Source organism: Eutrigla gurnardus (genome assembly GCF_963514095.1).
Source record: "Eutrigla gurnardus genome assembly, chromosome: 20".
Lineage (NCBI taxonomy): Eukaryota > Metazoa > Chordata > Actinopteri > Perciformes > Triglidae > Eutrigla > Eutrigla gurnardus.
In genome coordinates this window covers 17,291,832-17,306,368 of record NC_139931.1, presented here as the reverse complement: position 1 = coordinate 17,306,368, position 14,537 = coordinate 17,291,832, and the positions used below count along the sequence as shown (strand labels likewise).

At 42.2% G+C, this 14,537-nt stretch overlaps 1 protein-coding gene across 1 annotated transcript; it reads left to right on the top strand.

The window, feature by feature from the left end:
- Nucleotides 1–405: 405 nt before the first annotated feature.
- gng13b (guanine nucleotide binding protein (G protein), gamma 13b) lies at nt 406–14,154 on the top strand. The gene is made up of 3 exons (XM_084036523.1): nt 406–799; nt 8,316–8,442; nt 10,650–14,154. The coding sequence occupies exons 2-3, from the start codon at nt 8,345–8,347 to the stop codon at nt 10,753–10,755; spliced, it is 204 nt and encodes a 67-aa protein (XP_083892649.1). The 5' UTR covers nt 406–799; nt 8,316–8,344; the 3' UTR covers nt 10,756–14,154.
- Nucleotides 14,155–14,537: the final 383 nt, after the last annotated feature.

Sequence of the window (14,537 nt, the reverse complement as noted above, 5' to 3'; positions counted from 1 at the left end):
CACACACACGGTTGTGTTTTCGTGACTATACATTGACTTAAATTTATTTCCAGATCTGCTACCAGACTATTAGCGTATCATTCTTTACCCCTAATGTAAAGACTTAAGTTATGGAAACATGCAATTAAGAAAAAAAAAAGTCCCCACAATGTCTCTTATCATACGTATGTCCCCACATAATGGGTAAAAACGGAGACACACACACACACACACACTACAGTGAGGACAGTTTGAAATATTTCCTTCCTTGACTGTTGTACCTGCTCTCCCTCTCTCCCTCTCTCTCTCTCTCTCTCTCTCTCTCTCTCTCTCTCTCTCTCTCTCTCTCTCTCTCTCTCTCTCTCTCTCTCCCTGTAGCGCGCAAACACACGCGCGCGCGGACGCTCATATAGCAGGCTCCCAGCAGAGAAGCGGACAGTGAACGCACCGGAACCATCTCCGTTAACTTGTCCGCTTTCCCCTCTCCTGATTCAGCTTCAGCAGCAACCACGTACCGGACTACCGGGCCGACTAGAGAGACCCCCAGCCCCCTCAGCGCTGCAGACAGCCTCAGACCGGTCAGACTGTTTGACTCCGGAGACTGCGGATTTTACCCTTCATCTCTTCCAGCGAACACTGAGTGCGACCGAGAGAAACAAAGTGACCGGACATCAAGTCTGCTGTTGTCTGCTTCATAGCGGGGAAGGAAACCCTCTCTATCCGTGTGCCGGTACAGCCGCCCCCCAGCCCCCCTTCCTCCGGTTCAACTGCACCGGGCAGACTTCGGAAGAGCAACAGCCTCCACCGGCGCATCAGTGAGGTATGCGACTCTTTTCTCCACATTATACAATTATCGCCCTCCAGCCGGGCCTGTTGGAGTCCTCTGTAATACCGACTTATACAGGCCATTCTGGAGCGATTCATATTCCATCTGAAACACGGGATATTCTATGGAGGTGATGTATGAGGAGCAAAAAAAATAATAATTTAGACTATGCAAGAGGGGATCAGCTGTTTATTTGAAGTGTGCTTCACTTTGTACTGTCCGCCTCCAGCCTCCCAACACACACACACACACACACACACACACACACACACACACACACACACACACACACACACACACACACACACACACTTCAATACTGTATAACCCACCAATATTACATAAAAGTTACATTTTCTCCTCTGCACCTCCCCCTCCATCCCCCTGTTCTTCACCTGACCCTGTTTTAAGGATGGAAGGTGTTTGGCTCTGAGCAGGGCCGGCTTTAGAAACTTCTAAGTAGTGGGGCCGCACTGAGATGTACACACACGCCTACTTCATATGAGTAGGACATCCATTGGTTATATGGATGTCCTAGACATCTGTCTGTATGTTGTTTAATTCTGTCTCTTTGTAGTTGCTTTATGTCTATTTTTAGTCATTTTCTGTCTCTTTGTATTCGTTTCCCATCTTTTTGCAGTCATTTTGTGGGTGTTTGTAGTCATGTTGCAGCTGTTCTGCGCATCACTTTGTAGTCATAAATGTAATAGTCATTTCTGACTCTTTGCATCTTTTCACTGTCGTTTTCTTCATTTTTGCCTTTGTAGTTGTTTTTTTTTTTTACATCTCTTTATAGTCGTTTATGTGTCTGGTCATTTTCTGTCTTTTTCTAGTCGTTTTGCTTTTCTTCGTAGACATTGAGTGTCTCTTTGTGGTCGTTGTCGGAGCCATTTCTGGATTTAAGTGCATGTAGGACACACTTGGTCCAGTAGGTGTCACCCTTTGTGCTTTGGGTCATGTGCAATAAATATATATGTTATACAGGAACTTTCACCCAGGTGACAGATGTCGATGGTTTTTGGACCACCACGCCGTGAAGGCGAACGCTTTGTTGGTCTGATGGTGAAAAGTTTGGCTGTATGGAGATTCATAAACAATCGTTAGAAATGTTTGCATAAAACATGCTGCAGAGTGAGCCGCTAGCGATAACTATTCACAAGGCACTGAGCGGTGCTACAATGAGCACATCAATGAATTAGCCTGTCTAAAATCAGCAGTTATCAATCTTTGTAGTCGTTCTTGGTCTATTTGTAGTAACTTTGCGTGTCTTTGAGGCCATTTTGCATCCGTGGTCCTTTAGTGTTTGTACCAATTGGGACCAATCAGACAGACACAGTTAGGGTCAACCACACTCCAGTTAGAGCCCTCTGGCTCTGCCTACACCTGGCATCCAAATAGGTGATCCGATCACAAGTGGACTAGAACTTAATTTCATATCCGGATACATTAGAATGCGTCTCATTATTCAGTGGCCACTTGTGTTCGAATCTTACTTCCTAACTCTATATATACACAAATAAACATCATCTCCATTTGCAAACACCAAGTGTTTTTAACATAGAGGATTATATAGAGGACTATGGTGACGACTTTAGGGGACTATGTAGAGAACTATCTAGAAGACTATTGAGGACTAGAGGACTATATATTGAGCTGATCGGCAAAATGAAAAAACGCTTTGGGACACTTCTCGGGTCATTTTCAGTGCTCCGTTAATTACGTCACTGCTGTCGTTACAATTAAAACGTGTCAGATCGGAGGCTGGTGAATCACCCATAATTAATGCTGACATAATATTTTGTAATACATACATACTGTAAGGTAATGTGTTGAAATTTAAGTTCCACGGGTAAACAGCGCTGCTGTGTATACGTCTCAGGCTTTTATTGTGAAATGTAAGAAGGAAAGGAGCGGCTGTCCTCAATGTGGAGGCAATAAGAGTATTTTCCCAAATTGATAAATACTTACAAAATACTTGGCGACCATTTGTGTTGTGATTCCATACTCACATGTATTGTTTTCAGAATACATACGTCTGTCATTTTTCCTTCTGCGCAGTGCATGATGGGATATAAAGCTTTGTTCATGACCATCGGTTGTACTTTTCAGGATGAATTGTGGGATACTTCCGTCCACTATATACACACTCCTAATTCATCTCTATAGGCTCTTTGGAAATGTTCAGATGTTGAGGACAAAGCTTGTATTCAACACTTTAAAACCGGATTGCTGCTTCCATCGAGGGAACAGCGGAGCAGATAGATTACAGACATGATAAACATCCTGTCCACTTCAGGCCGGTATCGATCACACCCGATCGACTGGACATTTCCCCGTGCGGGCTGGTGTGATATCGGCCGGACTGGTCACACTTGCCACAGAGCAGCTGGTTGTAAAAGCTCAAATGCCGGCGGCTGCCATTTCTTTGTGCTCAGCAGCTTCTCCTCCTCCTCAGTGTAACAGCAAGGAGCCTCTTCCTCCTCTCTTAGCCTCCTCTCAGCCGGTCAGAGGAGCGCTGCCTGTTCCATTCTATTTATAGTCTATTTACAATGCAGCAGCTATAGTGGCACTCTCACTCTGTTTCCCTTCATCTCTCTCTCTCTCTGTCCTGTCCTCTTCTGTCTGTCTGCACCTCTTATCACTCGCCCGCTTTTGTAAATATCCCGTTCACATTTGGTTTCTCCTTCAAGCTGCCGTCGCCGCCGTCATCATACATCATCAAGTCAGCGATTCAACACATTAAGCACTGGTACTGTAGCTCACCACTAAGTGCCACCTGCTCCACTAACACACACACACACACACACACTCACACACACACACTCACACACACACATAACACTTATATATAAAGTGTATTACTGTGTGAGCTGCTGGGGAGACAGAGGGTAGAGGCCAATCTCTGGATGCTTTTGACCCAAATCACCACGTAACCTACATACACCCCCCCCCCCAAAAAAAAAAAACACAACTACCCCCACCAAAGGAAAATATCATGTCATGATTATCCTGGCCAAAATAATTACCATTCACATCAAATAATTATTTTAAAATGGCACTAAAACAAACTGGAATCACTTTACATTTAGGTAATAAATGATTATTGTTCACACATACTATACATTTTTTTTTTTTTTTTTTTTGAAAATAATAATCTTAGACAATCATAAGGTCTTCCTGCATAAATAAGCAATACATACATTTTTAAAAATTAAATTTTTGTATCCTGTATTTTTTCAAATCTGGCTAATGGATAATTGAAATTCACCACGATCAAGTCTTTTTACCAGCCGGTGAGAGAAAGAACTAGCGAGACCGTGGTTAGCCTGAGTGACGTTAGCGTGAGTGACGTCAGTTACGGGTCATATACTTTGACAGTTATATTACAAAACTTTCTTGACATGTTAAATTATTTTTTAAATTGACAAACATCATACATGTAATTCATGTCACAATTAGGATAGGACCATATTTTTTCGAAGTGAGGACCTTAGCCTCAAGTGGCCATTTGAGGAACTGCAGTTTCTTGCACTTCCATTGCAAAACACGCTTGAAGTACAGCGTTTGGCCTCGAAGCAGAGGAGAATAAAAAGGTTGATTAGAATCTCTCTCTTTTTTTAATTATCTGGTTCTTCCATGTCCATTAAACCTGAGTATAATTTTGAGGCAAACCTGGCCTCCCGTTATCCAACCCATGCAGACTGCACCACGTTTCACACGTCATATTTTATGCAAAGCCAAGATGAAGCCTGGTTCAGACGGTACACAGATAATGTGGAAATTGTATTTCTACAATGACTCAGCAGCTCTGTCGAGGAAAATACATCACACAGGACACTGTGATCCAAGGCAGCAGATGAAGAACATTCAATCTTTTTTTTGCCATTACACTAGCAGCGTGACTCTAGGGACGGCACCGCCGACACTCCGTTTGTCATTTAGACAGTCCGCCACTTCTCCAGACTGAAATATCTCCACAACTCTGGATGGATCGCCGTGAACTTTTTTGCACATTCATGGTCCCCTGAATATTTACCCTGCTGCCTTATGGTGACTCTTCATTCGGCGCCACCATCAGGAAAAACAAAAAACTTTGGTTTATGACCAAATACCTGCCAAACGTCATTTCCAATGCACTTTGTGTGAAGGGGAACTATGTCTGTTTTCAATATTCATACAGGTGATTCCTATAATCTAAGAGCGCCCAAAAATATATATAATTCACATTAACAACTCTCTCTCAAATCCAGCCGGTGAGTTCCCTGATTGCAATTCAGCCAATACCAAACCTCTTTTTACCTGCATTCAACTAAAGCCTGCCTGAATGTGATTGGTTAATACTCGGACTAAAAACAGGAAGTAGAATGCTTTCGATACCAAAATCTCTTCCCGTTGCCCACAGATTCATGTGAATGTAGAATCTATTTATAGAGATTAGCATGATTGTAGTCCATCTACAGTTTTGCACTGTAAAAAAACTGTAATAAAACATGTATTCATAAACCGGTTGTATAGATATGAAAGCTAAAACGTCACACCCACAAAGCGTGGGGAACGAGACGGGTCGGGTGGGTCGCCGACGTTGCCATTATTAACAACACCTGCAGTGACACTCACATTCCCAGAGAACACGTTCAAGGCGAACTCAACTAGGCTTCAGCCGACATAAACTCCTTCACTACATCCGGTGTGACCAAGCGAAGCCTTCAGAGTTGTTCCTGATGCCGACATCGTCCACGTGACAGTAAGCAGACGAGAGTTCGTGAGATTGATTCTTAGTTTTATCGCAATAAAGTTGTCAACGATAAGTATTGATGTTTTAATAAACTACATGAGCGCATTTAAATATGAGGGTATTTTTTTGGGAGGAAGGTTTATATCAGGAAATCTGGCTGGGCAAAAAAAGAAAGAGATTGATCATGTGTGGAGCGATGGATGAACTGTTTGAAATTTGTGAAACTGAACAGGGAGCACTCAGCGAGGAGGGATGACAGGAAACGGATGGAAAACAGATATCAGCTTAAACACTCATGTTTTTGATTTAAACCTCACAGTGGAAGATAACAGCCACGTCGCCCGACTCTTGACATCGTTTAGATTTAGAGTTAAATGGTGACATTGGGTGTTATCTGAGGCTTAACGTTTGCTCGGGTGTTAATTAGCTGCTAAGATGCAGGAGACAAACACGGAGAACACAAGAGAACAGGAGGATCTATGAACGCAGGCAGGTAGAAGACAGAGAGGAGGGCGACAGTTGTTTAAAATCACATGCCGACTGCATGTGGATGTTGTGTATGTGAGAAATGCCTTGGTGTATGCAAGAGAATGAGACGTGGGCTGCGTCTAAAATCACTCAATACTCTCTATAGGGAGTTTGCCTCTTTGTAGTGCTGTTCCAATGTATAGTGGGAATCATTACACCTTATATAGTAGACTCCGTATCCCACGATCCATCTTGAAAAGAAGTGTACAGACAATGGCGTACAGCGTTTTATACTATCATGCATTGTGCAACTACTTTGTATGTATTTTTTTATTTATTAAAATACGCTTATTGCCTCCACATCTACAACAGCATACACCGGTCCTTTCACAATAAAAGCCAGACATATATGTGGCATCACTGCTTACCAGGGGAACTTAATGAAACAAATTAGCTCACAAGATGTATTGCAAAAAATGATGTAGGTATTTATTATGGATGGTTCACATGAGAATTATGCACCATCGTTACATCCTAAGGCCAGTCTACTCGGCCAGAAAGACGCAGACTGAGGAATATAAATGGAGAGGAGGTAGAGGAGAGGACAGACTGATAGAAGCAGGAGAGAGAGGGGGGAACAGGGATGATGCTGAGTGATACGAGCAAGAAAGAGGAAAGCATTCTATCCTGCCGTCCTCTCTGGGGGACGATGCTGAAACCTGATCTCAGCCAGGCACCATCACTCTGCCTCTCTGTCCGCCTCACATCAGGAAGGAACACACACTTCAAGTCAGATTGCACCTGGTGTTTTTCCTCAAACTCACAGGACTCATGTGCCGTTTGCAGGGATGTAGAATCAAAGCACGTATGTTTTTGTAATAGTCGATTTTCTTTTGTGTTTCAACTGCACTGCACTTGGGTGCAAATAGACGCAGGGAGTTCAAATCGAACTAAAACAAATGCCTTTCGCATTTGTTACGGCGGATGCGGTTCATCCCGAGCACGCGGTTAAGTAGGTGTTGAATCCGGAGCCGCTACTTCCTGCCTCGCACCGCCCCCTCTCTCACTAAACTGTCATAAAGCACCATTGCATAACATCAAGTATTATTTAATGTCCCCTCAAAAAACACCACTGTTGGTTCTGTGCCCAAGCACCTCAGTGAGATCGATCCCGAGTGCAGACTAGACGAGCACTCGGCTCACCCGGATCCTCAAATGACTCAGACACACACACACACACACACACTCAAGGTTACACAAACACGAGTACGCACACAAGAGGGGAAGAGTATTGTTGAGAGGGTATAGTGGACGTGGAGCGTGGGTGGGGAGAGAGACGGAGGGACAAACAAAGAAAAAGATGCAGTGGAATAGAATGAAGACGATACTGTAAATATACGATAATGTGTTTTCCTGCTCCGAACATATAAGATAGGAGTACAGGCTGGCCTCGGCCCAAAATACAGCTCACTTTAACACTTCACAACCAAACGTGGAATGTGCCATGTAAGGCCTTTTTTTTGGAAATGTCTTTTTTCCCTGTATTTATTTTTTTATTTAAACTGCTTTTGATTTGCTTTCGCATAGACCCTCGACTATGCAGCAAAGTCCACATGAGTAGATGGAAATACAAAAGAGATGCAAGCAACCAGTCAATAGTACTGATGTTAAAATCAATAACGTCCACAGTAACGGCAGCGACACTAGGGACGATGTAGGATTCACTCAAAACACTCGCATTAAGTTGAGCGAATGAATTCCAATTATCGGGATAATCGTAAATATCGACACTAATGACTCGACAAGGCTAACGGTGAAAGATTGAGGGTCGAAAAGGGAAGAAATGGGATTTCTTTTTTCTTTTTGGCATAGAAGCGAAACATCTTCCCTCCCTTCAGGTGTTGAATAACAACGACTCTGCTTTAAACTGCAGTCAATGTGCTACAAATGTGCATGCGATGTGATGTACTGCTGAACCACGTTGGTTTTCAAGCGTAATTAAATTTGGAATAATCATTAAAGCTGAGGAACTTTTCCCGAAGTGGAAACATCCAGCCCCCCCGAGGACACATAAGGAGGCTTCCAGGTTCCTGTGGCGTTAAGTGGGTCCGCTGGCTTTGGCAGCACATGTTCGTGCTCTTTAATAGCCTCGACTCCTGCAGGTGGAGTCGCCAAACAGCGGGTTATAAATCAGGCAGATTGCGGGGTGTTCTTGCTGCCGGGCAGAAGTGCGCGGCATGTGTCTGATTACTGTGTAACTGTGTTGCGTCGCGCATGCTTTTAACCAGCCTCCCTGCTTGTGCACAGGTAGAGGAGCCCGACAACAAGCTGCAGCCATGGATGAAATGGACCTGCCCCAGATGAAGAAGGAGGTGGAGAGCCTGAAGTACCAGCTGGCCTTCAAACGAGAGAAGTCATCCAAAACAGTGACCGAGTGAGTAGTCGGCCCACAACAAGCACCTGCACACAGTTCAAGCCCCAAACTCCAACAGAGTGCCTCTGAAATAAAGTCGCTTTGTTCTGACTCAACACATTAAAGGTCCAGTGTGAAGCATTTACTGGCAGAAATTAAATAGAATATCCACCGTTTCATGAGTGTGACCACCTGATACTAAGAATTGAGCGGTGTGCAGTTTCATAAATCCTTTGCACTTTTTGGATCACTTAAAAGTGGGCGGGGTTAGCATGTAGCATGATACGGAGCTACAGGGGTTTGATTGATGGGTGGATGTCATGATATTATTAGTTGAAGTTGGTCGACACTAGCTTAAACAGTCTTCATATTGTTTTAAAGGAATAAAAGAACTGGATTATGATTAAAAAATATATATATATTTAAAAAGATATTTTAGCGTATATCGTTAAATAGGTGCTCAACATGGCCGTGGATTTAATTATACAGGATTAAAAGGCCATTTTATTTGATTTCAGATCGACTTCAAGCAGAGAAACATAAAAACACGTTACAGTTACTTAGACGCAGCATACAAATATTTTCAAGTTGCTCAACATACGGTGGAGCGAGTTTCTAAATGAATATTTTAAGGTACAAGATGCCATTTTTAATTCATGATTTTTGGAGCGAGTTGAGAATATGAATACCACTCTCATGTCATGTCTGCACCAGTAAATATGAAGCCAGCAGCAATTAGCAAAGCAAAGCACAAAGACTACCGGGAAACAGCTAGCCAGAGTCAGTCTAAAAGTAACAAAAACCCAAGATATTTGTTTTTATAGCAACAGTAAAATGAGGCCTTTAATCACGGTTCCATCACCACTGAGCAAACCCCATTTGCAAAGGAAAGCACGGCTGAAAGCTCCGGAACAAGTAAGTGGACCTTGAGTTGAGATTGCTGACTCCAAGACAACTGAAGTATTCGCCGGGGTTCATTGTAGACCAACACAAGAAAGACATATCTGGTAATAAGTACAATGATTAATCCGATGCTTCGGATGTGCAGAGATGTGACAGCGTCGCCGTCCCGCCACGGTAATAAGAAAGTGATCTGGCTTCATTCACTCTCGCTGCCTTGAAGGCGTTTGTCACCGCCGCAGCGAATCATTAAGCAGAGCTCCAGCCGTCATTAAGTTCCGCTCGGCGCTCTCTTTGCCTGTTTGAGACGCCAGCAGATTAACGGCCAATCAGGGAGCTCAGAATGAACACGTCTTCATCAGCGGGAGAGGAATGCTATTCATGTAGAGCATAAAAAGGTTTCAGGGTCAGTGTTTTCAAACCGTAGAGAAGAGAAAAGAAAATACTGAAATATAAGAGAAGCAGTGATGGAAAGAGTAATATTTATTTATTTATTTTCTTATTCACAAGTGAGACTATGTTAATATCATCAGGAGTGACTTGAAAAAGCGGTCTAGCTCTATATCATGGTTGAGAAGTGAAAAATATGTATGTAGCAGTAATTCCCAAAGAATGGTTTGCATCCACTGATGGCACCATGAGAAGCGCATCGCTTGCAGTCGCTATCAGTCCCGAGTTGAGTGCAATTTACTGCACTCTTTTTTTTGCATCTGATCATTTCGTTAATGAAAACAGGAAAGGAGAAAGAAACGAGGTGATATTTAAGCTATAACAAGATTGAATGCCATGTTCAATATTATCTGAAAACGTTTTAATTGACTAAAATTACATTAAAATATTTAAGCTTTTCTTTGACTAAGCTACACAGGATGACTAAGTATGATAAAAACTTACAAGGATATTTCACAAAGGACAAAATGAATGAGCGTATTTCCCAAAATGATCAAATAATCAATGATCAAATTAATGCAGGTGGAAAAATCTGAAATTAACTGATTTATTGTGAATGGCTACTTTCCAGCATGAAATCTATTGGAGAGCCTATAACAATTATGGTCTTCAGTAAATGTGATTACTAACTGCTGTAAAGTACGCTACTTTGGTTAAATCAAAGTACTAAAGTACCTTTGAAATGTCTCCAAAAAGTAAAAGTACACAAAAGCTACAGTTGCAGAAGTAATGAGTTACTTCTGGTTCGCTCAGCTGTTCCCTCTCCGTCTTGCCTTGTATGGAAAAAGACAGAAAGTGAACAGAGGACGGATTGTGGTCATAAACTTCCTCAGGAATTTGAAAAATGTTTCTCTCTCTCTCCCTCTCTCTCTCTCCAGTTTGGTAAAGTGGATAGAGGACGGCGTCCCAGAGGATCCCTTCCTGAACCAGGAGCTGATGAAGAACAACCCGTGGGTGGAGAAAGGAAAATGCATCCTTCTCTAGAAGAAACCAACAACGCCCCGCTGACCCCCCGACCCCCGACCCCCCCGATGGCAGGACAGCGTCTCCTCACCTCCTCACCTCTCACCACGAATGTACAACAACTGATGTCCCCCGACTTCCCCCCGAACAACACGGGAAACACGCGTTCCAAACTTTGGGTTTTTCACACGTTCACTTGCAAGTTTATTCCTGCCACGGCAACGCATCCGATATATGCCAACGATGATCAATACTCCTATTACACGTCTACTGTATGATATATGATGACTTATTTATGCAGCTGCCAGTCACATGCTTTCTCTCCTTCTTCTTCAATCTATAGTCTTCATTGTGAGCGTAGCAGATTATTTGTTTCTTTTCTCGTTGAGGAGGTTGTAATAAACAGTCGTCACGTTCTCTCGCCGCCACGCTGACTGCAGATCTGTCGCGGGAATTTCGTTCCAAGTCGAGATAGAAACAACTAAAACCAACGAAACGAAATTAAAACAAAACTACAAAATAGCATCAGAACCTATAATGATACATAATTAAATAAAGATCATATATACAGTATACTATACATATAATCTGGTGGCTAGTTCTTCCTGGGCAACATGTAAATCAGAGTTAGCTAGAATGACTGGTTAGCTAGCTAACAGCTAATGGTTTTGAGCGTCTCTTGGATGCGTTTACAGTTAGCTTGTTTAATATCGTACATCTCCCATCCAACACTGGGGCAGTTATAATACACGTAAGTAGCATACTGTATGTTTATCTTTAGGTTCTTATGCTACATTTACTTATTATTTACTCATTATTGATTTAAAACAAACACAATGATAACAAATCAGATTTTTTTAGGATATATTTTTTAAGGATAAAATTCCAAGGATTTGTTAGTTGAAGCTCATTAGTCGTCTAAAGGTCATTGGAAAAAAATAACAAACAAACTAACATGCGTGATTTAAAGTCGAGCTGTAACGGCATTTCTAGCTAGCTTCCGTATCGTGACGTGTTTCCGAGTGACATCGCAACCTTCTCTAGCGTTGTGCGTAAACGCTGCAGATTGATTGAGGGATGAATGAGGATATTACTGGTTGGAGTTGGTTGGTGCTAGCTGATGTCAGCGTATTTATATATCAGTAGGTGCCCTGTTTCACAATGAAATCGTGTTTTCGGCTCCGACTTCTATTTTTCCCAGCAAGACTTTTGCAGTTTTCATTGTCAGTCGTCACATTTACATTCCGAATGACATCGTGTTGTTTTGCTTCAGTGTCATTAGGTCAGAAAGTTTCATAGCAGCTCTGTTTGTGTTGTCGGAGCAGAATGAAGCTCTCTTGGGGGTGGGGGGGGGGTCTCCTTAGCTACAGCCCCAAAGGGCAACACACATCACACCAACCACGCACACACACTATCTCTCTCCACACATGTACAGACAGACCCCTTTAACTTATTAACTTATGGTTTATTTATTTATCTATTTATTGACGAGACCTTTCTCTCACCTACGTTTTAGTGTCCGATATCTACACCTCACCTTTTTTCCTCAAACCCCTCCGAATAACGAAAAAAAGAAAAGAAAAGACTACACCTTGCCGGATCACCATCTACTACTGCCTTGTACACAGTTTCCTTAAAAAACGAGAATGTAAATATGTGGCATGATAACCACTGACCTCAGAACAGGCCTGTGTGTGCGTGCATGTGTGTGTTAATGTGTGTGCATTATTATATCTATTTTTTAAAGTGCATACATTTGGACATTAGCCTCCCTTGTGGATTGTGAAGCGCACGTTTACTGTACATGCACACACATGCAGCTGTGTCACACACACACACACACACACACACACACACACTGCTGATTGAGAAAGTCTGTGAAGGGAGGAGTGGCAAGGATGTGGGATTCTCTAAATGACTTGGGACAGGGGAGCCTCACATCATCTCAGTACTGTAATGAGTCTCATTATATACATTTTCTTCAAGATGACCCGTCTCCCCAAAGGCTACTCAGCACTTGGATGACTTTGGTCCAAAATATCTAATTTCCCTCAACAAATATGTGGTTGTTTAAGATGTGCTTCTAATTTTAGTTTTGTTTTTATTAAACATGTTCGCATCCATCTTCGACTTGCAACACTTCCGATGCGTCAAATAACGCAGCTTGGTCAGAGCGCCAAAGCTCCAAGGCTACGTTCCTCTATAGCGTCAATTTCCAACGCGTCAAAACATGTCAATGTACGCTTGTTACATGCATGGTGCCTTTTCAAAATAAACTTCCAGGAAGTTAGGTTTAGGAAAAGAGCCCCGTTGACGTTAACTTCTCTGATTGACAACCAGGCGACAACCTCTGATTCTGAGAAGTGAAGCCAATGCGGAAGTGCCTTAAACCTGCATTCTCTCTGCTGGCCACCAGGGGGCGACTTGTCTCTGATTGTATAGAAGTCTATGAGAAAATGACTCTACTTCTCTCTTGATTTGACTGAATAGTGAGTAACGTGGCATGTGACCAACCCGACTCACGTGACATGTGACAAAATTTCGATGTTTTCTTTTAGTTTCACCGAGACAAAAACGCTCACTTGCGCAAAGTGACAGAGCGGCATTACTTGACGCCTCGGAGGTGAGAATGGGTCGAAACAGCAGATTGTCCATCTAATCATACTGACAAGTTTTAGATTTATTAAAATATTTTTTAGGAACAAAACAAAAATGGGTCAATTTGTATTCCTATAGCTGAAGTGAGGCCACAGGATTTTGACACCCAGTCCAACAGTACGCATATATGCAACCCTCATTGTACAGTATGCACCTCCCCTGTTTTGTCGTTGTGTCGTTTGGATTCATTTTGATTTAATGGTTTAGATGTTGAAAAGTACAATGTGTGTTAACTAGTTGACAGAATGATACTCAAGCTTTGCATTGAAATATAGCCTTGTAATTTCATGATTAATGCATGTAGGGAGTCTTTTGAAGTGACTTCCACTGTTCAAAGAAGCTCTGAGCTTCAGCTTTGTAGCTTTTCCAGTGTTTTCAACATGATTTTACTTCCCTTTTCTTTGCTCTTACAACACCACTGGAAAAGCAACAAATGCCCCCGGTACGTACGTGAGAGGATTCCTGAGTCTGCCTGTCCCTTCTCTGTTTTCTGTTCAGCGACTGTATCTTTACTTCGCTTGGTTTGTTTTTATATAATCTGAACGTGCGTACGTATGTAAGTTATTACTATTATAGCGACGGCATAAAATCTTGTCTAAATATCTAGCAACCTAATTCCTTGTGAGAGTGCTTTGGAACAAAAATATATATTATGCATCAGATCAAGTCCTAGTGTAAAGATGACAATGAGCAATAAATTAAAGATCATTTTTTATTGAATATTGAATAAAGTAGACGATTTTTAGACAACTTGGTGGTCTTTGTGTTTTGTGTGTACCTGTGTGAGTGGAACGAGGAGGGGGAGGGGCTTAACTGTGTGTAGACACCCTCAGTGTTTCAAAAATCATGGCTGATATAACTACTAGTGCTGCTTTGTGCATGTTGAATCTCCTCCTGGCAAAGTAGTCTGCCTGCAGTACACCTTTGAGCCACACGAGGCAGCCTGAATGCTCGCATCGTTCTGGTAACCATAGATACTTATGACATTGAATCCAATAGGCTAGCATTGATTCTGTCTTTTTGACTGACGAGAGGAAATAAAAAGAAGTCTCATTTATAAAATATTTAACATGTTTTCAATAACATGACACAAAGTTTTGATATCAACGTATATGTCTTAAATTGCTTATTCAAGATAGTACAAG